This window comes from Oreochromis niloticus, linkage group LG17, assembly GCF_001858045.2.
Source record: "Oreochromis niloticus isolate F11D_XX linkage group LG17, O_niloticus_UMD_NMBU, whole genome shotgun sequence".
Classification (NCBI taxonomy): Eukaryota; Metazoa; Chordata; class Actinopteri; order Cichliformes; family Cichlidae; genus Oreochromis; species Oreochromis niloticus.
The window spans coordinates 13,164,806-13,192,718 of record NC_031981.2 but is presented as its reverse complement, the minus strand read 5'-3'; the positions used below and the strand labels follow the sequence as shown (position 1 = coordinate 13,192,718).

At 38.9% G+C, this 27,913-nt stretch overlaps 2 protein-coding genes and 1 long non-coding RNA gene across 8 annotated transcripts in view; 1 reads left to right on the top strand and 2 right to left on the bottom strand.

Moving 5' to 3' along the window:
- Positions 1-15,236, bottom strand: part of si:dkey-159a18.1 (sortilin) — a 37,898-nt gene extending 22,662 nt beyond the window's left edge. Inside the window, exons 1-2 of the mRNA XM_025899401.1 lie at positions 15,219-15,236; positions 8,587-8,710 (exon numbers count right to left, since the gene is read on the bottom strand). The gene's annotated coding sequence lies outside the window, so the exon portion shown is untranslated. The remainder of the gene's footprint in view (positions 1-8,586; positions 8,711-15,218) is intronic.
- Positions 98-8,573, bottom strand: LOC102076485 (uncharacterized). Its single transcript, XR_003214422.1, has 2 exons — positions 8,120-8,573; positions 98-1,153 (listed from the first exon to the last, which is right to left on the bottom strand). It is a non-coding gene; the product is annotated as an uncharacterized LOC102076485 (long non-coding RNA).
- Positions 13,240-27,888, top strand: impdh1b (IMP (inosine 5'-monophosphate) dehydrogenase 1b). Of its 6 annotated transcripts, none has more exons than XM_025899404.1 (17): positions 13,240-13,527; positions 15,556-15,654; positions 15,831-15,908; positions 18,996-19,044; positions 20,205-20,306; positions 20,412-20,486; positions 20,613-20,618; positions 20,791-20,997; positions 21,093-21,180; positions 21,275-21,474; positions 23,922-24,012; positions 24,153-24,248; positions 24,645-24,788; positions 24,911-25,055; positions 25,143-25,286; positions 25,368-25,451; positions 25,800-27,888. In XM_025899404.1, the coding sequence occupies exons 1-17, from the start codon at positions 13,523-13,525 to the stop codon at positions 25,819-25,821; spliced, it is 1,635 nt and encodes a 544-aa protein (XP_025755189.1). In that variant the 5' UTR covers positions 13,240-13,522; the 3' UTR covers positions 25,822-27,888. The 6 variants fall into 6 exon arrangements, with proteins under 6 accessions (XP_025755189.1, XP_025755190.1, XP_025755191.1 ...); XM_025899405.1 differs by having other exon boundaries at positions 13,241-13,432; XM_025899406.1 differs by lacking the exon at positions 15,831-15,908 and having other exon boundaries at positions 13,246-13,527.
- Positions 27,889-27,913: the final 25 nt, after the last annotated feature.

Genomic DNA, 27,913 nt, shown 5'->3' with positions numbered 1-27,913 from the left:
GCAAACATCACTGAGAGAGCAGTCTTTTCCTCATTGTGCAGAAGCTGATAAATTTGAACTGTGATTCAGTAATTTCACAAGATTTTCTTCACATATCATGGGGGAAAAACACCTCTATTTGATGAAAGTACTTTGAATTCACTGTCTGGTTTTACTTTTTCTTTTTTAGCTCCCTGGAGAAAAATGGGTTCCTAATACAAGCAAGTAGGCCTACACAGAAAACTGTCAAAAATATTTATGAGCTGTACTCTTCAACTCCTTCAGCAACTGTCTCCATTATAGAACAAAACCTTTTTTTTAATCTGCCTCTTCGTGTTTCTCAGAGAGCTTTCACCTTGTCCGGACATGCTTGGCTTTTGAGCTTTTGTTGCTATACTGCTCAGGTGTCAGTTTGACTGCCAAAATGTTTTCAATACTTATTGAATTATTAGTACATCTGGAACTTTCTTAGTCTGGATATATTATAATAGGGCAAAATCAATGAGGCAATAACGCAGTAAAACTATAACTAACAACTTCTTTCAAAGGGGAAAAAAATTAAAGCCTTTTTAAAAAAATAAGCTTATATCTTAAAAAAAAAGATTTGATTAGTGACTTTATACATGCAAATTTCATATCAAGAAGGACCACTGAATAAATGGGAATTTATATAATGCAAAATAAGTGCCCAAAAAGTGTCCAGGGGCATTGTTTTGACAAGGACTTCTTTCCAGAGAACAGTCGACATTTTAACTCTTTAAAAATAAAAAACCGTCAAACATTCAGTGCAAGTAGCATTCAGCAGTGACTAGTTGCTACAGGTTTTGGGGGATCAGATAGTAGGTTCCAAACAAGAACAAACACATTCATCATCACCATCGTGTCCTTTCTTTGCGAATGTGCCTAATGAAAAAAAAAACCTCTGACATTTTCCAATGAGCCATCATGAAAATGTCATGTTCTCAGTCACAGACATTCGTCATTGTTGGTTGTTCGTAGACCGCTGTCGATGCTCCACGTCCTGCAGATGATGGTTCTGCGCGTACATGAGACCGCCACAGGAGTCCGCTATTTCATAAAGGACAGCAAGGACAGTAAGAGCCGTTCCAACAAAATACAGCTTGAGGGCCGTTAACACCATGGCTGTGGCTGCAGACGTGAAAGCAACCGATGCCTGCAGCAAGGGGAGAACGGGATTAGTTAATCTGTGTAGGGTATCAAGCGATAAATACATTTTTACAGCCCCACCAACCATTTTTGAATTTTTTTTAATTCAAAAATCTTTTGTGTGTGTGTAATCTCAACTATTTCTGCTACTGTCACTTTGTCAGTTAAATCCTACGAGTTGAGCCCCGAGACCACAAAACTGAACCACAGACTGGAAGATCACGTTTATTTATTTATTTGTTTTATTTTATTATTGTTTTTACGATAAAGCACAGGGATTACAATGAAAATAAGTGGCAAATTAAAAAAAGCTCGGCTGTTAGATAGCTCCTCTCGCTTCTCTCTGCAAGATGGTAGCTGTGCGACAACCACAGCAAAGAAATAGTTCATTATTTATTGCTCATTTTAATGTTCAGGTTTCTCTTATACGCCGAAATACTCTTCCTGCCCCCTGTTGTAACCACTGAGCGACTGGATCGCTTCCGTGCGGCGCTGGTATTTGACGGAGAGGGACGTCACTTTGAGGAAGACAGACTTTTATACTTGTTCGTTTTCTCATTTGTTTGACACCGTTTCTGAGTAAACGTTCATTTCGACTCCTCTATTCTGATATGACCAAACAGGAAAATGTAACAACTTTAAATGACTACGGCCACTTTATTAGAAACACCTGCTCGACAGCTCGTTAATGTAAGCCTCGATTCACCAAAACACATGCCAGCAACCAAATGCGTTTAGGCTTGTGGACATGATCAAGACCACCGGGTGAAGTTAAAATCGCGCATCAAAACTGGGCTGAAAGGCGGTAGGCAGGGTCCGAGTGATTCGGTAGACTGTTGATCTAATGCAATTCCCCCACACAGCTGTCCCTAAAGTTTACAGAGAATGATCTGTGACAAAAATCCAGTGAGTAGCAATTCTCAGGGGAGAAAAGGAGAAGCAACAGTTACTAAAATAACCAGACCTTACAACCAAAGTATGCAGAAGAGCATCTCTGAATGCACAACAGGGTCCTGCACAACACAAAAGACACAGAAGCTAGAATTTACACACCAGAACTGGACAATAGGAGACAGGAAAAACACTGCATGTTCTAATGAGTCTCGATTTTTGTTGTTACATTTTTAATGGTCAAAATTTCCAATCCAATCCAATTCAGTTTTATTTATAAAGCACTTTAAAATACCCAGCACAGGACCAAAGTGCTGCACAGAAAATAAGTTAAAAACAAAAACAGAAAAAAATAAAACAGACCTATAATAATAAAAATAAGATACAATAGCATAGAATCAACTAAAAACGACTACAATAAAACTACAACTAAAACCAACATCTCGCATGGTGTCAAAGATCGAGGTAAAGAGGTGGGTTTTCAGGCGTGATTTAAAAACAGGTAGAGAAGAAGCCTGTCTAATCTCTAAAGGGAGATCGTTCCACAGTTTGGGGGCTGCTACAGCAAAAACACGATCTCCTCATTCCTGGGTACTTTCAGGAACAGCTGATCAGCTGACCTGAGAGAGCAGGTGGGTGCATAAGGCTATAGCAGTTCAGAGATATAAGATGGGGCTAGGCCATGGAGGGCTTTAAAAGTAAACGAATTTTAAAATGAATCCTAAAAGAAATAGGCTTCAGTTCAGAGTCCACTTTGGCCCCCAGGTTTGTGACAGTTGGCTTAATATACTGGGCCATGGTATCTAAAATCACACTGGGGGTCCCATTGGGGCTACCAAAAACCAAGAATTTGGCATTGACAACATGAAAACATGGATCCATCCTGCCTTGTTTCAATGGTTCAGGCTGCCGCTGGTGGTGTAATGGTGAGAGGGATGTTTGGCATTAAAACTGAGCATTGTTTAAAAGTCACATCCTGCCTGAGTACTGTTGTGAGCCATGTGCATGACTTTATGACTACAGTGTGCCCAACTTCTAATTGCTGCTTCCAGCCAGACAATACACCATGACACAAAGCTCAAAACATGTCAAACTTTTTTTTTGGAACATGACTATGAGTACACTGTAATCATACGGAAGTACAGCTAACAACTGCGACACTATCATATTCATATGGACCAGAATCTTTCCAGCTGAATATACTGTTATATATGAAGAATTAAGCCAAAAGGTAGTTCAACCCAGTATTAGCAAGATGTACCTAATAAAGTGGCCAGTGAGTGTATATTTGCTTAATAAACATAGCCATTTATACTTGTGGCGTTTTCTAGTCTGTTTCCAAGTATAACAAGATACTACAATTAGGATTACAATGAAAATGAGTTTATTAACCTCCCAAAGCCAAGTCATCATGTCGGTGTAAGGACAGAACCTGTGTGGCTGTTAACAGTAGTGCTAATTACTGTAACTTAAATGCTAAAGTTATCTGGCTAATGCTGATGTTTAGAAAGCCTAATCTGTACTTTCCAACATCTTGTAGGATGGTTAAAGAATGGCATGTTAGCATGCTGACATTTGGCAATTAGCTGACCCTTAAAGTGACTGTGTGTCCCACTTTATGTATGGACTGCACACAAGTTCCTTGTTCTCTTGTCCAGCATATTCAGACATCCATTCTGACTTAAGCAAAACTTAAGTAAACAGCAAACATATGTTTTCACTTCTTCATTTTGTTAGGGCTCCTAGACGGTGAGGTTTTATGTCTTAGATCAACATTTGGAAATGTCGGGGAAATCATTGCTCAATCTATTTACCACATGCTCACTGAGTCACAAGATGAGAAATTATTATGGACTTGAGTAATGACTCCACTTTCAAAACGATCATTATGCACCTACTTTGAGGGACTAGTTTAGACCTGTTTATCAAGAGGTTTGTCACTTTACTCATGTTAAAACTGAGATGAGATACCAGAAAAACATATATCGAGGTCACTTTATACTTTTCACTATCTTAGCTCAGAACTTTATATGGTCTAAGCTTCCAGTTGTACTCGAGATCTAGTCACTTGAGTATGTTTACCAGTAACATATTACAGTAACTAAAACAAAGATGTACTTTCAAATAACATTGAAAATAGTTTTCCCTGTGAGTTGATGTCATAATTTCTTACTTCTTGGCAAAAGTAGAAAGGCTCAGATTGCTCATACATGCTGTTAATGAATAATTCTGGCTTCCCTTTTAAAGCCTAGACTTTTGTCTCTGAGTTCAATACAGTTTTATTTCTTTAGAGGTCAGGATGGTTTTCTTGCCAATGATTCTCAAACTTTTTCTGTCATGCTTCATTTGAGAAGCCATAAAAAGTTTATGCCTCACGTCACATAACCTTAATCAATCATTAAAAAGTTAAAACAAAGGGCAACAGTCTAGCCCATAACTAAATGGTTGTTTCCTTCATAGCTTGACTCCATAAGTAGTTTTTTTCTTCTTCTTTTTTTAACCAATGCTAAATGTATTGTGGCTCTATGACTCACTGGTGAGTTTATTCTCAATGCTGAAAGGTCAACTGTTAAAAAAAAAAAATGAAACAATGGGAGGGAAAGAACCAGGCGAGACTGTGAATTAGAAGCTATTAGTTGTTTTACGCAGAATTCATCCAACTGTATTTGGGTCATCATAAAAATTCAGGAAGTAACTATGTTGGTTAACAACGTCTTACAGCTGACTCACTTTATAACCATCACCTTTAGGATTTAATTTCTAGGATTTATGGACTGGAAGAAGATTTTGATTTCCCCGCTGCAAGAATATCGTTGAATCAACAGAAACAGATGTGTAAGAAAACACATGAAACACAGGAAGACAAACCTTGCTAAGGAAATGGTGGCATTTGATGTAATTACACATTGCACTCACTAGATGGCAGCGCTTTACAGTTAACAAAGTAATCTTGAAAGGCTTGAAGACTTAGGCACTGAATATGAGTGAGAGGTGTAATTTAACACTGTATCAACAGTCTTGTGTTACATAATAACAGGGATCTTTACTGTAAACTTCCCATAGAGGAAAAAACAGTGTTGTTACTCATAACATTAACAATATATCCATTCTATTTGGATATAAAACAGTATGTTATTGCAGTTAGTGTGTATTTATAGTACCGAGGCATCTTACTGAAGCAGCTAAATGTAATTCAGCTATTATTCATTTTATTGTTTACATTTGTGCATTTACTTTTATGATACTGTAATAGGGTTACTGCACTTTAGTATGTCTATTTTTTTTTTTAATATAATCTATTATATTGTAACATAATAGAGATATCAGTATGTCAGTACAGGAAGAGGTGAAGGTATGCAGTTATTAACAATGGCACCACATTTCATTTAGTCAAGTCGAGATTCTGCATTTGTTTGAGTTTGCGGAAGTTTGCATATTAACCCTCCCTTAGGTTTACTTTTACTTACATGTACTTATATTTTTGATTATTGATTTTACATTTAAGCTTTTATCTTCTTTTTAAAGATAATTTGATACATTTTTTTTTCGTAGTTTTTGTATTTAAATGTATTTTGCCAACCTGTGGTGTCTGGTGAAAGCACAGTGTTTTCCCTCATTTACCTTCCACTTGGGTCTCATTTGTCTTTATTGTCACTTCTGTTTTGTACATTTTAGCATTTTTATTTTCTTCTTTTAGTCAGTTATTGCAACTGCTTTGTTCTTTTTCCTACTGGGCAAAATAAAAGTCCACTTTTATGTCTTATTGCTTGATTCCTAACATATGGAGCAACAGTAAAAGAAGATAATAAACCTGAACATTTGTCTTTATACTTCACTGGGTAAGTACAGTAACTGATCAGGTGATCTCAGGACTTAAAATAAATAAATAGATTAAAAACCTCACCTGTATCACTCCATTCCCCTAATTTGTAACCGTTTTACTTTATAAAGCATGCACCAGAGTCAATAAAAGCATTATGCAATTACACACTATTTTTATTCATGCTTAAAATCTGGGTATTTCTTCATTATTGTGGATTTTGCCACATGTTGTCTACACTTACATTGTGTTAACTTGCTGACATTTTCTGAGATTTATGTTTTGAGATTTAAATATGAAACATTACAATAAAATCACAGGATATAGGCACACTGAAGCAATTAAACACCTTACAAAATGCCTCAGTAGTACTCTGTCTGTGCTGCATGAGCTGTTCATTTGTCAGCTCTGAGACAAATTTTGGATTTCATGAAAATAACCTTACTCCATGCCTCTTTGAAACGGTACATATAACAGTTTCATATTATCTCTGACCACTTACAGTATATTTATATAAGATTCATTTTACTCTAATTACTGTAAAACAAAACTAATAGAATGAAGAAATGGTGAAACTGTGATTCACTTAAGATAAAATAACATTTTGATGGATATTATATTTATCTTTTCAGAACATGTAAAGTAGACAGGAACATTAATTTTAGTTTCTTCTAACTGAAATGAATTCAGGTCATCTGAGAGAATATGTCATCCGCAGAGACTCACACATACACACTTAGCCTTACAAGGAGCGCTCTTTTGTTACTCACGTGTTAAATCTTATGACTCTGATTTATCACAGCTAGTCAATGACTAACCACACTGTTCACATGATGTCCATTACAATAAATGTAATCAAATTATGAGGGACAAATTAAGGGCATGCACATGTGAAATTAAGAGTGTGATCCTTCTAGTTCTCCTGCATGTGACACTAACCCTTTAATGCCAGATTAGATAACTTTCAGGCACTACAGCAGCAATGGGCTACACTCAAAGACGGAAGTGGGATCAATGCACAAATTCATTCGGATTAGAAACCAGTATATATTTAACATATGTTATAAAAGTAAATTTGTTGAACTTTTATATATCATTTTGGGGGGTAGCTGAGGGGAAAAGCATGTGGATGTGTACCATGTGTTAAAAATGAGTGTGAATTGTAAATGGAGGGGGAACTTAGAGAACATGCTAAGAGGATTTTCCATCTTAATGTCTCAGCAACTATTACAAACAGACAGCCACCTGGAGGTGATCCTTTGAGGAGACTACCTGCATATGTGTGTTTGTCACGCTGAGTGGACCTCAAACTGTTTATACAGTTACATTATAGAGTACACAGACATTATAGAGAGGACAGACGAGACCAAAGTGGAGATGTCTGACCGCATTGTACAGTGGCCATGTCCAAAACCAACAACAAGACCTGGACACCTTTCAGTCTTTGAGTCGACTATGAACTTCTCTGTAAAGTATTCTATAGTCAAATTTAGGCCATTTAGTTTTAGGCTAAAATGTAACCAGAATTGAAACATGCAGCAGAACAATGGTCTCAAGCACAGTAGGCAACCTACAGAATAGCTGAAAAAGAGAAGAATCATCATGTTGCAGTCAAAGTCCAGATCTCAACCTGATTGAAATGCTGTGGCGGGACCTCAAGAAAGCTGTATGTAAATGAATGCCAACAAACCTCAATCAACTGAAGCAACACGGGCTAAATAGAATCCTGTGAAAATGCTTTTTATCGCCATCTGTGACATGTTTATCCACCTATTTTAGGGGGTTTGAGTTGAGCAGTCGAAGTCCACCTAAGATAAAAATCACACAGTTTAAAGTGGTCATGTCAGGATAAGGTTAGGTCTAGGAAAGAAGTGGTTATGTTATTGTTATTGGTATGTTTATTTTTTCCTTGAAGTCAAGGATAAAACAGCTTTATAAAGGTTTCACTGAATACACAACAACATTTAGACTGGTGATGCTAAATGTATTTGAGATTTGCCCTTTGCTTTGCGATAAACATTCAATTTGACATGACAAGACAAACATAATGGACTTGCAGCTATGTGGGATTATGACTTGAAAGTGAAATTCAGAGCAATTATGTAACACTTAAACTTTTGCAATAAATGCTCTGCAGTGTTAAAGTACAAATACAAGTTGTTTCCAATTGCTGGTCTGACCTCGGCCTTTGAGTAGTAAGAAGAATGATCACACCCAAGCTGTTTTTATACAGACTGATATCTCTGGAATGCAAACTATTACCTTCTGTGAGGTCGTCACAAAGCTGGAGAAGCTGTAAAAATCATACCCTTCCAGCACGAAGAGCTAAATGCAAGTTTAAGCTGCCTGTGCCAAATATTTCCATAAATGTTGCTTCGTGTTTGTGGTTTTTGCAGAATGTGTTGCTCTCTTTGCAGAGCACGTTCACTCTAGCTGTTCCGACTAATTCTGAAATCCTCTTTGTGAACGTGACGTGCTGATAGTAAGCAGGATTAACCCGTGCATAGAGAGCGGGCAAGACATAAAGAGAGCTCCATGAAGCACTCAGCAGGACAGTGCCACTCACTCCACTCAACCTGTATTCAACGCTCGGGGCAATGACTGCTTTATCCCAGACATGAGTACAATATGGGGCTGTTGCCATGCTCTTCCATCATTTCCACTGCCCTCCTCTCTCATGACTGAAAACCTCCACTAAGATTTCGAAGACATGAGCACAACAGCCTCACCAAAACAAAGTGCAGTTCCTGGCATTTCCACAGCAACACCCTCTCACTGGGAGAATCTCCAAGGTGACGCCCTCTATTGACACGCCTAGAGGTGGCTGGAGCCTTTTTTGTAGGCAGGTGCATCCTGTTGACAGACAGATGGTGTAGCCTGAGAAGGGTTTTTCTGTTATCTCTGTGGGAATACTTATGTGTAGCTTCATAACCTGGCTGGAGAGCAGCATCAGAGTAAACAGAGCAGATAAAGTGGAATTCAAATTAGATTATTAAGAAACAAATGAAGAATTTGCATTTGGAAGTCACTAACTTTTACTGAACATGGGTGAAGAAATTGAGGGTTTAAAGAAAGCAATCTTCTCTGTTTTGGCCTGCATGTTGCTTTCAGCTCTTGGATATCTTCTCTGGTATTCTTAAGTTGAATTTCAATGCAAGGATCTGTTGTTCCAAGTCTGATCTTGGACAAATAATGGAGGGGTTTGGGCATGAGCACTTTCGAGAAGGAGAGAACGAGAGCCAGCAGGCGGACTATCGAAGATTTGTAGGGGACACTCAGCGCTCATGTACCAATGTTTTATCCCGGGAATTAGAACGTTACGTCCGGCAAAGCTCACACGGTCACGAAACTGCAGCTCAGCGATACAATGCCACAAGGATCCAGGCTGGTTTAGGCCCAGAGAGGTAGGTTACTGGGATAGAATATGAAAAAAGAAACACCTTCAGGTATCAAACAAACAGTATTTTGATTCAAATACAGCTGGTTTTTACCTTTAAAAAAAAGATTACTTTGTAATAACGTTTATAATGCTCTTGTTATTGCAAATTTCTCAGCTGCAAGAGAAAATTTATGTCTTGCTAATAGTTACTACTCTTGGTGATGCTCACTCTTACCAGCTGCACCTTTGCAAGATTACTTCATGTAAATTACCTTTGTGAACCTGGGTCAGTTTACATGTCCACACACACACTTTGCAAATGTGCTTGAGGCTACATCATGCTTTGAATGATGTGCTTCATTCTTAGTAGTTTGAAGCCCATGCAGACAATAACATTGAGTTTATGGGCAGGCTCTAATACAACAAAAATGGCTCGTCATACATTGTCAGGTGCTATTTTTAACCTGGTCCTTCTGCCCCTTGTACTCACCCACACACTCACAATTCTTTGATGCACCGTCAAGGCAGGAGTGAGCAGCATGCTGCAGGGAGGATAAACAAGGCTAAAGCAAGCGCTTAGAATAGCTACAGTGCATAAAGGAACCACTGACCCATATCTGCAATGACCCACATTTAATTTGACACACAACACAGAGAGGGAAACGGATCCTCCCTGAGTCACCTTTGCAAACATATCTAGCAACTCTCACCTTGGATCAACACAGAGCAAAGAAGGACTGTGGATTTAAGGGCATAAAGTGTGATTCTGAATATTGTCTAATGATAATACTGGTCTCAAATATTATGTGGATCAGAAACAACTCTATACAGTGGTGCTTTAAACTTTGTCAACCTTTTTCTATGATTCTGCAAAAGTACAATGCTCACAAAAGGAATGGTTTTGCAGAAAGTGGCGAAAGACTGTGCTCTGCTCATCCCTCATGGCTGATTTTTCTCAATTATTTCTTTTTGTTAGTGTCATTGTCAGTGCTGGTAGTAGTACTTGCCACCCCTTCAGGCTACACAGGTCCTCCGGGATGCCACATCCATGCGTTCTGTCACAAGAAGGTTTGATTTGTCTCCCAGCACAGTCTCAAGAGTGTGAAAGAGATATTGGGATATGGGCTGTTACACAAGAAGGGCTGGACAGGGCCATCTGCTTCTTTGTGTGAGGAGGAACAGAAGGAGCACTATCAGAGCTGCACAGTGATGGGGTGTGAGCACAGGTGCCACTAAAGGACATCAGGACCTTATGGCATGCTCATATATGTCTGTCTCTGACAGTTTGGTCAGAAAAAATGTATGAGTACCTTTCTGGAGGCTCTTGCTTTGTTCCTCCTCGCACAAAGCAACAGACAGAGTTCAAGCCGTTTTGCGGCCCGGACCAGCTCTCCTTGTGCGATGGATCAACTCCTTGCAAGGCAAACATTCTTGTGACAGCATGTACGGGCTCCACTTACCATTTGATGATATTAGTACTGATGACAGAGATACGGGTAAAAAGCAAAACTAAAAAGAAATAAGTAAGGAGGGATAAGCAGAGAGCAATGCTCTGTGGAAATTCACCTGTAAAATCACTCTGTTTTTGAGGGTTGCCTCTCCAGTGTACCTGTGACATTCACTTGCACCAAAGCAGATGAAATTCACTATGGTTTATGCTGATATCCCAGAATATCAACTAACTTTGTGTTACAGTGTGAAACCAATAATGCAAATCTAGAGTAAAGTGTTTTCTGTCAATATGACAATATGGTGTGATGGATCAGAATGGGAAGAGTCCACCATCGGGAGAGCACTGAACAACAATAGTGTGCATGGCAGGGCTTCAAAGAGAAAGTAACTGCCCTCTAAAACAAACACTGCAGTTTGCAAAAGATGACATGGACAAGCCACATGGCTATCAGAGTAATGCTGTGTGAATGGATGAGCTCTGCATGTTGTCATAGATGGAACAAAGAACGTAAAGGCATCTGAACTGAATCTTCAACCCGGTGTTCTAAAAAAAACACTCAGATAGGAAAGAAGGTAATTTTATGGAACAGACAAGCCAAAATCCTTATCTCAAGTCAACAGAAATGCTTAGGGTGGGACCCAAAGCGAGCCAGTTAAGGCAACTCCAAACATCTCAGAGCTGAAGCTGTTCTATTCATGTGGAGACTAATCAACAGTTAGTTGCAAACATTAGATTGTAGCTATTGTTTCACAAGCAAGTCACGTGTAAGAAATTTTCCTTTTAGTGCCCATTAGGCTTTTTTCATCTAGTTTGATGAAGGTTTAGGTCACATTTGCACAGAAATAAAGACATTTTTACAGGCTTCACAAAATCTGTAAGAAATGCTGTTAGCAAACATGCTGTTATGTTACATGGACATTTGTGTTGAATGCACAAGTTTAAAGTGAACAAAACATTAACTTGTGACACAGTTCAGCCACCCTGTTATTGATAATTAGCTACTTATTTGGCTGTCAGGTGCATAAATGAACAACTCAGCCTGTTTCCTGAAAGTCTGATTTATATCCAATAATAAACTGGAACATACTTGACGTTGGTGAAATCATCCATGTGCAAAACCCTTTTTGACTGTGCCAGACCTGCTTTGGGTTATTGTTAAAGTGCTTCATTCTTTCCTTTCAGAGAATACAAGACAACCAGCATTATATATATAACTGGATGAAAGTGATTCCATGCCAAACATTTATGCTCCTGGTGGCTCTCTGGCAATACATTTCTTAACAAATTGTCAAGAAGTGTATGGATGCATACACTGTATGGAGCAGTTTGATGTTCCATATAATTTCAGTTCAGTATAACTGGGTGTGTACTGAACAGTTTTAGGGACTATTTGACATTAGCTTTAATTAGGTTAGCTTTCTGCATTTCTTGTTTCTTAAAATAGACATCCCATACTAGTTGAACCTGCTTGCCTTGTTAGAAATCAGAACACTTATAGATATGTCTCCTACTAGTATCTAGTAGGAAGCTGTTTTCTATGTTTACTTTTAAAGACTATGTCACATATAGTAAGGTATTAGAAAAGACTGAATTTTGTCAGCGGTAGAATTTTGCATTCTTAATAAAAAATTTTAAGTAAAAATAAAAGATCAAATCATTTGTTCAAAAAAGGTCCTTTCCTTAAGTCAGCATAGCCAGCCCGAGTTACAGTGTGTTAAAGTATATACAGTTTATTTGTAAGCTTCCTTCAAATGTTATGTGAATGAAATGTGGTTAGTGCTGGCCTTTCATTGCACTTAATCTTGTTAAGAACCTTTACATGTGACCAAAATTTAAATTCAAGGCAGTGTTTCAGTAGGTTAAGGACATTAAGCCTTAAAAGTCTCATCTGTATTTCAACCTGATATGAAAGAACTGTCTATACCCACCAGATTTTCACTTTCACTTTGTTATTTATAGTTGGTTTACACAGCTTTGTGTATACATGTGTATACATGTGTAATGTATATATAGACACGTGTGTGTGCGTGTGTGTGTGTGTGTGTGTGTGTTTTACATTGCTGTGCTTGAGAGCCACCATCTACCGGAACCAAATTCCTTGTATTTGTCTGCACATATACTTGGCCAATAAACACGATTCTGATTCTGATTCTGATTAAAGTTCATGCTCATGCACTATGTAGGATCAATCGCCATTCAGGCTTCTCTGCCTTATTCTACCAAGCGTTGTATTTACACCAATATAACCTATATTTAGTAGTAACACATGAGGATGATTTACACATACATTTACACATTAGTGATTTCACCAACCAATACAAAAAAGGGGCCATTTTTAAGCGAAAGAAAAACTGCCAGTGTTTAAAGCTGAATATAAAGACTGCATGGTTATAACTGTGATTTGTCACTATGCTGTGGGCAGGCTGACAAAATGTTAGTGATAAAACTAGTCTGGCTGCATTTCCGTGTAGTAAACGTTTCACCTTAGCCCGTGTTGCTACTTTGATTCCAGTTATTGGTCCTGATTTCAGGGTCGCAGGAAGCACAGGGTTAAACTCGCCTGAAGGGGAGAGGGGATGTGACGCTGCTGCTAATATATAACACCAACACGCACTGTCTGAAGACAGCGACAGGCAATCACTTCTTGACTGGCTTCACCGCTGACGTTTACATCTTAGAGCCACAAAAGACTGCTGGGTTTTTTTTTTTTTTGGCTTAAAAAAAATCCAGTTTGTCTTTCGAGGTAACGGGAACAAACTGCTTTCTCTTTTAATTGCTCTCAGTCTACAGCTGGAAAGTTGCCTCCTTTTTGGCCAGCGTGGGCATCCGCTCAATGAGGTAGCTAGCTAACCGTACTCAGCAAAAGATGTTGAGAGTTTACCATAGCAGACAAGATGCGTAGTTTAACTTGCTTTCGCTTACTGGTTTAAAAAGATAAGAAGCTTGTTTTAGAGTGTCGGGAGCCTTGTTTTTTTTCCCCACAAGCGAAGCTAAAATAACAGAATAGCTAATGCTAAATGCTAACGGTTTCTCCCACATGTCTGCACGTATAGTCCAACGTATAACCAGGATGCAGCTCGTGAAAACTTTGGGATGTTTGTTTTTCGTTTTTTTTGTTTTTGTTTTTTTAATAACTGTTTTATTGTTAAGTGAGCAGGATATTTATTTTTTTTCGTGCAGGCATGACTCTTAATGGGGCAATATTAATATCCACGAGAGTATCCAAAACTGAATCTGTGACGCTATTGGGAAAACATCATTATTTGTGTCAAACATTATTTGTGTCAAACATTAACGACTGATTGACTTGGCCAGCTTATCAGTTAATTTATTACTTATAATTACCTCTTAGTGTTTAGTACAAGTGCAAGCTGGTTGTTAAAACACTCGTGGTGATAAGGCTTTCAGTCCTACGTATAGCTGGTAATGGTTTACTATTACTTTAGGCTAATAGCTTGACTCGATAGACTGACTTCATTGAGTGATTATGTATTTTTGAACAGTTAAATTATAACGGTGTTATTCACATAATTTTAATATCAGTAGTAGCAATGAACTTGGTTCAAGTGGAAGTAAACAAACTAAACTTTACGTTTCTGGAAATGCTAGATACGGTCTTGCAACCTTTATGCAGCCACATGTTTTAGGAAGATGCAACATATGCCACTGAACGCAGCACCAAACTCGCTCAAAAAGTCTTATGAAATATCACCGATCGCCTGATATACCAGGGGGTTTATTCCATATAAAATGGATCAAAATATTTACCAAGTATTAGAATGCGTTTTTTTTTTTTTAAATTTTTTATTCGACGTGGTTTAAACACTCAAACGCCAACCTTGGGAGTAAGGTTCACCTGTTAGCTAACGTTTGCTAACTCTTAATGAGTAGTGATTTGAAACCCAAGGTAATTCATAAGCATGTGAGCGATGTGCAGCGGGTGGTCTGTTGCTAAAATGAAATAACCCGTTATATCTTCTGGAAAATGAGAGATGTGGGGGTCCTCGATAGCATGGATAAGGTTACACGGATGATGCGTAGTCGCATCTCTGTATAAACAAAGGCAGGTCTGACTGCCATGTTTTTGCTAACTCCCGGCGTGCAGCGTAAGCAGCTAATGTTTGCTAGCAACTGATAATGCAATGTGGGTCACTAGGGGAGTAAACGTTATCGCGCAAGTGTAGATGACACGGCGTTTTGAGGTTACTGTGTTCTTCTGACATTTAATCCATATCTTTTAACTCCACTGTTTTGCATTTAATTCCTTAAAAATCGAAAGCATGCATGATTAGCTAATATGGAATGGTGCCGTTATATGTTAGTGGGTCACCCGGCCATGTTTTCCTTCACACGCGATGGTGTGGGGAGTAGTGCACCGTTATCTGCCTCGTGTGCGGTTTGTTTGGCATTAGATTAGTTATTTAATAATAACGTGCTTAATATTTGTATTACACGTCTCCCTTCAGCAGAGACTCGATTTTTATTTTAGTTTTTAATTTAGTGAGTTGTGGCAAAGCTGTGGTATTTACCCGTAGAAGTGTTGTGGGTTTCCGAGTGTCCCCTGTTTTGGGTTTAAAAGGTTATATCATCTTAAGTACCACCAGCAAGGCTGGAAGTTTAGTAAAGGATTATTTATGGGGGAAGCACCTGTCACGCAGGCGCACTGACCCCTGGCTGGCGGGGGATGTTGATGTTGCCATGGTTATACCTTCCTGTGAGAAGGTCACCCACCAAAGCCCCTGCTGCACAGTGGCTGTGCAGTCTTCCTGCAGAGCGTCATTACACTGTCTGTAGATGAACATCCTGATGTTGAGTGTTGGCGTTAAAACAGCTGATTGGAGTGGCTTTGTTTTGGTCATTTGACAGCATGGCAGATTACCTAATAAGTGGTGGCACAGGCTACATTCCTGATGATGGGCTCTCGGCACAGCAGCTCTTCTCCACTGGAGGTGGTCTAACATACAAGTAAGTTTCCCTTCATTGCAAAGTTTTTGTTTCGTTTGTTTTTCTTGAAAATGTTTTCATTAATTTCAAAGTAAGGTTTCCTCATTTAAAAAAAGAAAAAAAAAAACTTTTGCGAAGTGGTGGGTGGAGTGTAAGCACCAGTGCTTTGTAATGGCCAACACGTTTTGAACCGGCAGATCTGACCAACAGTGTGTTGTCTCCGATGGTCAAACGGCTGAAGAGCTATGCTCTAAAGGAGATGGGTTGACTTACAAGTGAGTAAAAGAAAAAAAACAGTCACCTTCAAACTGAAAATCCTTGATCTATCTAAATAGCGAATTCATAAAGGAGAAGCAAATAATTGTCCTTCTACAGCAACTTTATTTTGACTGCAACAAACTATATCAAAAATCCCATGAACCGCGGTGCATGAAGGCAGATGGTAGATATAGGGCTTTGTGAAATTCTTAACTTGATTTGGGTCATGGGAATGAAAATTGCTTTCAGGGGACATGGCTGCTTTATTAACTTCAACTAATCATCAAAGTGTGTGACCTGTCCTGTAAATGCAGAAAGCATGACGGAGCAGCTTGTGCTCTTTAGCATGAATACTTCTGATAAAAGCGCTCATTAAGCACTCATTTCTGACCTCTTGCAATTCTTGCACTCCTCTGCTTGGCATTCTGATGACATGCTGTATAGACATGCTCATGCTGCATTTTGTGTAGAATTATTTTCCTTCATTAACTCTTGTAAATAGCCTTTTATTTTCATAGCCATAAATGAACAAAGCAAGCTGTAGTGGTTGTTTGGCACTTATAAATAACCAATTTAATCTTGCCTGCATTCATAAGTTCCCTATAGTGCTGTGCTTAATTTTTTTTATGTATATATTTTTATTTATATATTTGTTCTTAGAATTGGTGCTTAATCAATGCTTAAGGTGTTATATCATTAGGACCATTAGATGTTGTGTCGTTGGAAGGCTTTATCAGCGGAACATCTTAGAACTCTTTGCTCTAACCATGCCAGTCTTGCTTTGTAGAATCTGAGTAAAAATTATTATGGTGCATTTTAAGCAGGAGCGTCACGTGTGGAGGGAAAGGTTGCAAACGTGACTGCCTGAATTGATATCATGTGAATTTCAGGGGTAATTGATAAGAATGAAATTCAGATCAGTCTCTCGACCTCCTAATTAACGCAATGCAGATAGCTGACTCAGCATATATATAGTCTGCCTTAATATTTTTTGATATGAATGAAAAAAATATTTGATTACAAACTATTTTCTTTTCTTGGAGGAAGTAGTCACACAGGGAAACTGATACACAGATGCAGGAAGACAGAATCAGAGTTCTGTGAGTGGCAGCTTCCTGCTATACCAGATGCAGCAACCTTGTTCTGAATATGATGTGTCAACATTTTGCCCCAGTCAAGTCTACTTTCACACCTTTTCTTCCTGTAATGGCCCTCAAAGTATCGTTGCACGACTGCCTGTATATCGACTGTCCGTTAAAGGCGGTGTTAAGAGCACACAAAAGAGAGTTTTAGATGCTGACGCTGTTCAGTACATCTACAGGTTCCTTCCTGTACATGTCTCTGTTCTAATGCAGCTTTCTGACATAAACAGGGTGTTTACTGTGGTTGCATATGAGGTCACTGCCATCCACACAAAGCTGCAGGCTTTAATTAACCCGTTTAATTCAAGCTATATAAATAAATGTGTGAACTTTTGAGACTTGGAGCCGAGTGTACACTTTCAAAATTGTTTTAAATGTTAAAGCTGGTAAGCGGAACTTGCGTGGAAGCGTTCTCCTTGAACCTGATAATGGCGTAGGGTAAAACTTAGCCAAAGTTACCTCAGGCTAAGGGCGGAAATATTTTAAGCATGACATGATCTTTAAATAGTAATGAAATGTTTCTTTGGTAGCCAGTTTTAATAAAGGGAGGTGACTCGGATACAGAGATCTAACCTGTACCAATTCACTTAAATAATAGTTAATAATAGTATTTTAGGATGTGGGTACATAGTTCTGTACCAACCTTGATACCTCCAGAGCTTCGTTTCTGTGCTTTGTCTTTCAAAATCAGTTTCAGTTTTACCCTCAACCAAGCTCTGAAATCTAACTAAACCCCGCCCAAAAAATAATAATAATACAATGCAGCTAAAACCTGTGACAATAGACAAAACTAATAACTTCAGTGCCAGCAAAAAAGCTGGCAGGTGAAGGCCAGTTGTGGCCTTTGGTTTTACTTTGAAACCATTAGCATGGTAGATTTGTCTACATTTAACATTCAAATGAAACCTGTGAGATATGGCCGAGCCAGTGTTTTCTTTAGGAGTCAAAGCCAACACGGCAATTGGGTTACTGCTGACCCCAAGTCAGCAGTAACCAGACAGTATAGTCTGTGTGCTGCAGCTGCGGTTTGTGGCTTGTGCTAAATGACAGCAGATGTTCCTTGGACTTTTTGCTTGTCCCGTTTTGCGCTTTAAAGTGAGGATAGGCAAAGCCTTCTACCAGATTTCTCAACTCCTGTTCTCATTTAGACCCGCTTTACATGTTTGTGTACTGTTGCCTCATAGTTTCCTCCAACATTCACTAGATGCATAAAGCTTCACTTATTCTTCCTTATTTCCATTTGTCCCCTGCTTTTTTTTTTTCCCTCTCTCTTCCATAAACGTCTCGAAAAACCCACAAAATACATACAGACTCAAGCTGAAAAATAAACACATCATTCCCACGTCTGGCGCTCGCTGCTTCACTCATCTTTCTGCCTCTTATTGTGTTTATACAGGCCAGGAGCTGAAAAGAGGTCAACTGTAGCTTTTTACCAAGTAGAGGACGCACCCAGCTGCACTTAGTGTCTGTACTCAGCCACAATGCCACTTTGTAATTTTCTGGAAACCACGATGAGGTGCAAGAGCGTCCAAAAATGGGTTGTTGTCCTTGCTTAAAATATTACACAGAAGGAGAGGAGTGACTCTGAAGGACTCTGACTTAAAAAAATACTCAGATTATCACAAGGCCTTGATCACAATCAGAAGTCTATTCACATTCTTTGCTGATCTAAATAGTTCTGTTATCACTACAGTTTACTTTAACCTTTTTTCCCCATTTTTGATCTGTAGTACTTTTATTTGTTTGTTCAGTACACCCTGTTTGCTTTGAGATACTCCTCAAAGTTGTGAAATCCTTTAATTCATCTGGTTTTCTTAGGCATGCCATTGCAAGCTTTCACTGAAACATGTAGAACACCATCTCCTGGAATATTTCTGAAGTGTTTTTGGAGTTTTACACCTCACAATACTGCTAAACTGCTGCTATTAGCCCCTTACTTTGCATTTTGCTTATGTCTTTCAGCGATTTCCTGATTTTACCTGGCTTCATCGACTTTACCTCTGACGAAGTGGTGAGTAGCATACACAGGTGAACGAGGAATCCGAGTCATATTTTTTGCCCTTTTAAAACAGTCTGCATCAATTGGTCTCTTCCTGCTTTGCTATTTTTTTCCCCTCGATGTGGTCACCCACTGGCTGCTCTCTTACCCTTGTGTTCACATTTTTGTCCAGTTAGTTGCTCATCTTGTAGCAGGCAAAAGGGGAGTTAATCTCAGGGCTTTACGGGAAATCTCTCTCCTCTGCTTTGTCTATCTGAAGGGTTTAATTTAGTTTTAATCTCTTTCTGTTTCCTTAAGACTTAGAGTGCTTTCTTTACTATGGGACATATTTGCCTGGCTGCCATTTTATGTTCTAGTTGTTTTCTCCACAGTCTTGGTCTGCCCTAGTTTTTCTCAGGATAGTGAACCTATTCATGCTTAAATAACACAAATGCTTGCACAACCTTGAATAGTAAATAAGTCTAAATACTTTGAGGGATAGAAGCATGAAGTAGTGCTGTGTGTGTGTAGGGTGGTGGTGTTTTGGGACATTGTTTGCAGTCGTGGCCTTCCTCACATGCTTTAATACCTCACAGTAGAATTTAGCAGGTTGGTGCAGTTGTGTTCTCTGGCAAAGTGGCGTTAGGCATTTTCTCTGGCCTTCACCATGAACCTCTTACAAAAAAAAACTGCAAGCACCCGCCATAGTTTGTCTACATCAGATAGTGTTGAGCCACTTTCTTGGTTTCCCATGTTAGTGGAATGTTATTATTTTCACTTTCAGTGGACTGAAACAAAATAGGCTGGTTGTTTTGAGAATCGGCGATAAGTAAAAGTAAACCTGGTCGTTAGACACTGTAGTGTGGCTCATCCCTGTGTTTTTTCCAGACAGTGTCATGTTTCTCTCCCTGGTAGAAACAACAGTTGCTACGTACAGTATGTTACGTCAGTGTTTTTTGTTTTTAATTTGGAGGCATTTCATATCTAATATGAACTAAATCTAAAGCTTAAAACATTTTTTTTAAACTTAACATTGGCTCCATTGTTCTCCCATTTTTATAAAAGTTTGCTTGTATTAACCTTGTTGTGTCCTTCTGGTGTCTGATCTGAAAGAATATTTACAGTGTCTAGTTCATTCTGCCCCCTGGTGGACCACGTGCAAAAAATCCAATCCCCTATTTCTTGTCTTTCAGGACCTGACATCAGCACTGACCAGGAAGATTACGTTGAAAACCCCTCTCATTTCCTCCCCCATGGACACTGTGACAGAGTCGGCCATGGCAATAGCTATGGCGGTAAGAAACTAGCATCTTAAGGACACAGTTTTTTTTCTGTAACTGTTTAATTGAAAAGCACACATCTCATTCTTTTTTTTTTTTTTCTTTTTAAAAATTTGGTAGCTAATGGGAGGCATTGGCATTATTCACCACAACTGCACACCAGAATTCCAAGCCAACGAGGTCCGCAAGGTCAAGGTAAGCTGTGACTGTGTACAAATATTTATACACATTAAAGGGTGCTAACCTTTACCTCAACCAATATAATTCAGCTGTCGTGTGAGCCATGCTCTTGACTCTTCTTGTTATTTTGTCCCTATATAGGCTATGGTAATGGTGTCACGTGTGTGTTATTTTTAGTGCGTGTGTTACTTACTGTTTTTCTGCTGCTTCTGCTCACAACAATTTTTTTTTTGTGTGGTGTGTTTTGGCTTTTGCTGTTTTTTGCCGCATTACAGATGTACAGTGGAAAGTAATTGTTTTGGTTTCTGTTGGCTTCCAGAGGTTCGAACAGGGTTTTATTACAGACCCAGTTGTTATGAGTCCACGCCACACAGTCGGGGATGTGTTTGAGGCCAAAGTTAGACATGGTTTCTCTGGTATTCCTGTGACCGAGACAGGAAAAATGGGCAGCAAACTGGTGGGTATTGTCACCTCCAGAGATATCGACTTCCTCTCTGAGAAAGACCATGGCAAGCCTTTGGAGGAGGTGTGTATTCTTGTAGCTTTTAAGAGACTCTGTCATTTATAAAAACTTGGCTTTACTCACTTGATTATTTTTACACTGACCCTGTCTTCTCTTAGGCTATGACTAAGAGGGAGGAGTTGGTAGTGGCTCCTGCTGGTGTTACACTAAAAGAAGCCAATGATATTCTGCAGCGCAGCAAAAAAGGTGAATTAAAGAAAAAGTATTTGTGTAATAGATGTTGGACTTCTTTCTGGTTATCATATTTTAATAGCTCGACTTTAACTTTCTGTGTAACCAGGCAAGCTTCCCATTGTAAATGATAACGATGAACTAGTGGCCATTATTGCCAGAACGGATCTAAAGAAGAACCGGGAGTACCCCCTCGCTTCCAAAGACTCACGCAAACAGCTTCTCTGTGGTGCTGCTATCGGGACCAGGGAGGACGACAAATACAGACTGGACCTGCTGGTGCAAGCTGGAGTTGATGTCGTTGTACTGGTTGGTGCTTTTTAAAAAGTTAGATTGTGGTTGGTGCATTAATAATGATCGGTCACATAGTTGGATGTATTGTAGAAGATTCATTTTTAAATTTTAGAGCAGCTTGTATCTAAATGGTGGCCACTGTCACATGGCTAAGGGATGTTCATATATTTTTGGTAGTGTGCTGCTTCACGCACTCACTCATTTTTGAAAAAAATAAATGAAACCACTTCTTAGTGGGGATTTTAAATGATGTAGTCAGAATTAAGACAACTTAATTCTGTTAACAGGCATTGAGACTCGACCACGTGACATGACCCGGTCCTGCAAGAAACGTTTTTGTGTAATTTTCTCATCAAGTAAATTTCTGAAAGAAATTAAGAAATATTTAAGCTTATATTTTATTAGTTTTAATAGTTTTGAAAATGATTTTAAGTTTTTTTTTTTTAATGTTTTTACATATTTTAGAATTGATAAACAAACCGTACTATAAACAGCGCAATAAGACATCTGAATAATTAGCCTTGAAAAGAAAAAAAAAAAACTATTGTAGTAAACTTGAAAAACTGATTTGTTAGTAAGAGGTACTAACATTAAGAAAGTATTAAAACAGGGCACTTACATTGAAAGGAATTGAACTGGTCATTGTCTGCATTTTAAAACTGACACTACAGTGTGCTAAACAGAAACTGAGATTTAGTATAAGGCTGCCACGATTAGTCGACTAGTCACGATTACGTCGACTATCAAAATCGTCGACGACTGATTTAATAGTCGACGCGTCGTTTGAAGCTTTGTAAGATCACAAAAGACGCAGGAATAAGTAGTAGGATTTAAGAGTGTAATGACGGACTGAAACAGAAGATGGCAGCACTGCATGTACAAGGATGCCAGCTGCCGTTAAACTCAGAAGAAGAAGAAGAAGCAGTGTCCCAGAATTCATAGCGCGGCCCTGCTCAGTTTTCAACAATGGCGGCAGCTAGTTAGTTTTAATATTACTCTTATTATTTTTTTCTGGGTCACAAAATAAACGTTTAACATATTTTCAGGCGAGAATGTAGCTGTGTAAACCTCAAATATCTGCTCAGTTTATCAAGACACCGCATATTTTCAAAAGCGCTCCGACGTTTTCGGAGACGTCTGTTACCCACTAGCTCGATAGCTACCCGGGGTCAAGGCTCACTAGAGCCCGTGAGAACACCGGACTCCCTGCAAATCGTTTTCAAACCCACCACCGTCTTTCGCTACTCAGGTTAAACATATATAAGTCACTTAGATAACGTAAAAATGTTATTGTTTGGCCTTTTTTTTAGTATTTTATTTGTTCCTGAGTAAATCGGTTTGGCTGAGATTAAAGTTATAGTTTATACACGGCTAAATAAACATCAAGCAGACAACTGATTATCAGAAGTGTGAGATGTTCGAGAATATACTCCGGTGTCCCGTTATATTTTAGATAGCAAAGAGTTTATTAAACTTCACCGAAACAATCTGCAAATCTCATTAAATTTAATAAACTATCATCTTGTCTTTATTTTTAGTTAGCACATACCCTAAACACTTAAAGCTGTAAGCTAATGATAGTTATATAAGAGCAGATGCATGCTGGTGCGAAAAGCTGTACGTTTTACGTCCAATGGATGCATGATCTGATTAGTCGACTAATCGCAAAAATAATCGGTGACTAGTCGACTATCAAAATAATCGTTTGTGGCAGCCCTAATTTAGTATGAGATGCAATGAGATTATGGGGTTTTATTTTAACGTTGACGTCAATTTTAAAATGCTAAGGGTCAAAATAAGCCTGTTGGTGACTCTAGTATTAAATGGTGACAGGATACGAAACCTGTAACATATTCTGGTTTCACTGAAGAGCCTAGCGGTGTGGCTGTTGCTAATATTGGCCATATAATGGCCGATCTCGAAAAAGAGTACAGGCACTAATCATGCATGATGAGAAACTGTCAGATTCTGTGTAGAACACTCTACTGTAGCTAAACACAGCTAAATGGAATGGGTACCACCTTGTGGTGAGATTCAGTATTGCGGGTAAATTACAAACTGATGTTATAGCCCAAATCATACTTCCTGTTGCTGTGTTTTGTTTTTAAATTGTAGCCTAAATGTTAATTATTACAGAGTAAAATTCTCAAGCAGATTACATAATCTTCTAACTGCTGTAATACTTCATGACATTCAGAATGAGTCATCAAATTCAAAGACTGAACCTGTTGGTATTGTTTCTACTTGTATTCAAATGTCTGTTTAGACTCATTAGGTGTTATTTTATGGTTTAAACTTATTCTGTTTATACCATTATTTAAAAAAAAAAAAAATAAATAAATATATATATATATATATATATATATATATATATATATATATATATATATATATATATATATATATATACTAATTATTATTATTATTATCATTATTATTATTATTTTTTTTTTTTATTGTAGGACTCTTCACAAGGAAACTCGGTGTATCAGATCAACATGATAAATTATATTAAGCAGAAGTATCAAGAATTACAAGTGGTGGGAGGAAACGGTGAGTCTGTTGGTGGGGGGGAGTGAGTATTATATGGCTGTGCCTTTTATGAACAGTGACATAAATGACAACAAAATAAATAAATACATTTTTTTTGCACACGTTTCTTGATGGTTTTCACTCTTCCACCTTTCCTACAGTGGTCACAGCAGCCCAGGCCAAAAATCTGATTGATGCCGGCGTGGATGCTCTGAGAGTTGGCATGGGCTGCGGCTCCATCTGCATCACACAAGAAGGTATTCAGTGTGGAAACCATGATATGATGATAGAAATTAAGTGTAGTGATAAGTATTTATAAATAAATTTAAAAAAAAAGAAAGAAGTGCTGATCCTTTTTCCGGCCATGAGCCATGCTAAGACGAAAAGGCCATCAGTTGCTAGTGGAAACAAATACCCTGAGACCACTCCTAGTTGTCATGGTGATTTGCCGAGGCCTCTGTTCTGTGTTGCCATGGGGACCGGTCTCATGTTCAGACTAGGTCATGTTTATACCGAAAAAACAAACAAACGAACAAAAGCAGATCAGAGGTGTTGCAGAAATCTGGCCATTTTTTTCAGTCCTAAGTTGTGCATCATCTTAGTGTTTTTAAAACAACATGGCAGTCACGTTTGATGTGTTTTCTACTTTCTAGTCATGGCATGTGGACGACCCCAGGGGACCTCTGTGTACAAGGTGGCAGAGTATGCTAGGCGTTTCGGTGTGCCAGTCATCGCTGACGGTGGCATTCAGACTGTGGGGCATGTGGTGAAGGCTTTAGCTCTCGGTGCATCAACTGGTGAGGTTTAAAAGATGGTGGCGTGCAGTTTGTTCAAGCTAATATTTCATACAGGTCTTAAGAAATGTCAAGATTTCTATAAAGTGGAGCTGTCTTTCACAAAAAATTTGCTCCTACTCTAGTTATGATGGGCTCCTTGCTAGCAGCCACAACCGAGGCTCCTGGAGAGTACTTCTTCGCAGACGGTGTGCGACTGAAAAAGTATCGTGGTATGGGCTCACTGGATGCAATGGAGAAAAGCACTAGCAGTCAGAAACGCTATTTTAGGTATGTATGAGGTTATTAAAAGGTACAGCTATTGTAATATTGTGAACCACTGGGATGTATATGAATTTGGTGATATGTTGTCCACAGTGAGGGTGACAAAGTGAAGGTTGCCCAGGGTGTGTCGGGCTCAGTCCAGGACAAGGGCTCCATTCACAAGTTTGTACCATACCTGATAGCAGGAATCCAACATGGGTGCCAAGATATAGGGGCAAAGAGTCTTTCCGTCCTTCGGTGAGTTGTGTGTGTGTTTTTTAAGGTTATGAGATGCTTTTATGAGCAATATGTATGATGGTGCTTGTATGTTTTTTACAGTTCCATGATGTACTCTGGTGAGCTGAAGTTTGAGAAGCGCACCTTGTCTGCACAGGTGGAGGGTGGCGTTCATGGACTCCACTCGTAAGTACAAAAACCCACAAAAGAATGTCTTTTCTTTTAGTCATATTTTAGCTACTTGATATAAACGCTGTGTAGACTGTGTGTAAAAGATGGGCAGCAGTTTCTTAATCTTTCTACTTTCTAAAGAGCAGCAAACAGGAAAAAAAAAAAAATCATAGAAGTCTGTAAGAAACTGTGCTGCTGCTTGCCTGATGTTACCTCAGAAAACATGAGTTTCATTTTGTAATATGTGAGCCCATTGAGAGAAATGGAGGGTGAAGCATGATACACTGTAGCACAGACAGTGCCTATGCATCTTGTCATGAACTGGTTTCCACTAGCTGATTTGGGGTTTCTTTGCCTCCACAGATTTGAGAAGAGGCTTTACTGAACAGGGGTGTGATATGTGGATCACCCGGTGCACAGGACCTACCCAATCTTACAGTGACCAAATGTTATATCGCCACTTCTGCTAGAACACATGCCACCAACTACACCCCCTCTGCCCGCTGCAGCATCATATTCACTGTTGCTCTTTCTGATCTTACCCGGCTGGTCTAGAGGGAGGAGGAAAAGAAGGGGGAGGGAGGCATCGTAGCGAAGTGGGAATTTTCAGACTGACACCTAACTCTCTGAACACCTTGGATTTTGCACTTAAGAAGCAGAGCATCAGGGTCTTTGGAAAAACACACACACACCTGTATCACAGCTATACAGCCCGATCCCAGTTATATGTGCTTGTCGATGGCAGTGAGAGAACAAAGTGGCTGAATTAAGAGTAGTGTGCTTGAATGTGTGATATAGTTTTTGTGTGTGTGGGGACAGACAAAGTGAAGGTGCGCTATGTTTATTTGTCCTGTTTCTGTTAGTGAGCTGACAACAGTCATTGTGTGCAGGTCCCATCAGCATCCTTCTTTTTTTTTTTTTTTTTCTCCCTGACGTTTACCTGTGAGTTGCCTCAAACATCCCATTTTGTAACCAGAATAATACACGTGTGCAGACAACAAGAGAAACACTTCTGCTCTATTTGTGCAGCGTGGCGGTCGACCACGGCAAACATCATTACAGGTATGCGCTACACGAAGAGTAGCCGCTTATAGTTGAGCATTCATTCACTCGGTGTATCGTGGAGTCAGAAATATACGGCCATGGTAGTCATCTGGTCAAGTTTGTCTCCTCCAGTGTCAACAGTAGATGGAGGTCAGACCTGCAACCCTTTTATCTTCGTGGATATTCATTTACCCCTTAGACATACTGAGCCGAATAACCAGTGTCCCATCTCGATGTGTAGTGTTCATGTGTTGAGCAAGGAGAGGACCAAAATCCGAAGATCAGGTATATTTAAAGGAAAAAAACAATAAAAATGTGTCAATCAAAAGTAGTTGATGAGTTTCTTTGCCCGTACTTTGAATACTTTTAGATATATTAAAAACAACAAAAGCTTTATATTAAACCTGTATAGTCTCGGGGAGGGGGGCTTTGAAATGAGCATGAAGGGTTTTTGATATGCATGTTTTTTTTCACTAAGCCAAACGTGGCTGTATTTATATTCTGCGTTAATTGCATACATACTGCCAAGTGTATTTACACTTCGTTTGACACTTCTTTTATAAGTTAAAAGCCAAAATTGGTGCAACAAGTTGCTTCTCACTTGTTTGTTCCTGCTCTTTTCACGTTGTGGCATAGTTTCTCGGAGTTCATGTCATCTGATTCTTAAAGTGTCTTTTCACTGGAGATATGCCTTGAAACGGGGGTGGATAACAGCTGTAAGACGGCTATGTGAAAATGCATTGAAATGCATCATGTTACAGACCTTGACTCCATTTCTTGCTTTGAAACAGTCTCATTGTTTTTTTTATCGTTAAGCTTATGTAGGAGTAGGTTTATTTTCTAACATTTTCATACAAAATTATGTTTTTGTGTTTGTGGCCCAGAGTGTAAGCAAGAATTGTTTTCCTAACTGGCTAATGTATTACACCCTGCGCAGGGTTCACTTGACTAACATGATCTTGCAGCTGGGCTGAATTGCAAAAAGTACAGGAAAATATATGGAGACTTGTATACCTGTAGTTGGAAATGACTGCTGCTTGTTTTCAGTTTCCCCACCTAAAGTTGTAATTCAGGTTTTTAAAACGTCTTAAGTTGTCAAGTACAGAGTCCTGTTGGTCCATCTAAAAAGGCACAAATACAGTTATTTGAAGTATTTTTTGCCTTTTCAGCCTCACAAGCGTTGCCAAAACACTGCAAGTTGCATAAGCAACTGCTATCTAAATGGCAAGAAAACTCCAATTTTATTTTTTATTTTTTTAGATGGACTAAGAAGACTTTGTATCTAGTAAATCTTTTAGGGGAATTTGAGGACTGTTGTGTCAGAACATGTTTACAGTAAAACACTCGACAGAGGAACGTTGCTTTTGCTGTTCATCAAAGTAAAAAAGAATAAATGAATAAAACCATGTATGGGCTGTTGTCTTTTTGTATGA

Bases quoted from the DNA above. Each gene is read 5' to 3' on its own strand.
- impdh1b (XM_025899404.1), top strand. The intron at 21,181-21,274 runs GTGAATTAAAGA...CTGTGTAACCAG, and splicing joins TCTGCAGCGCAGCAAAAAAG to GCAAGCTTCCCATTGTAAAT. The intron at 24,249-24,644 runs GTATTCAGTGTG...TCTACTTTCTAG, and splicing joins CATCTGCATCACACAAGAAG to TCATGGCATGTGGACGACCC.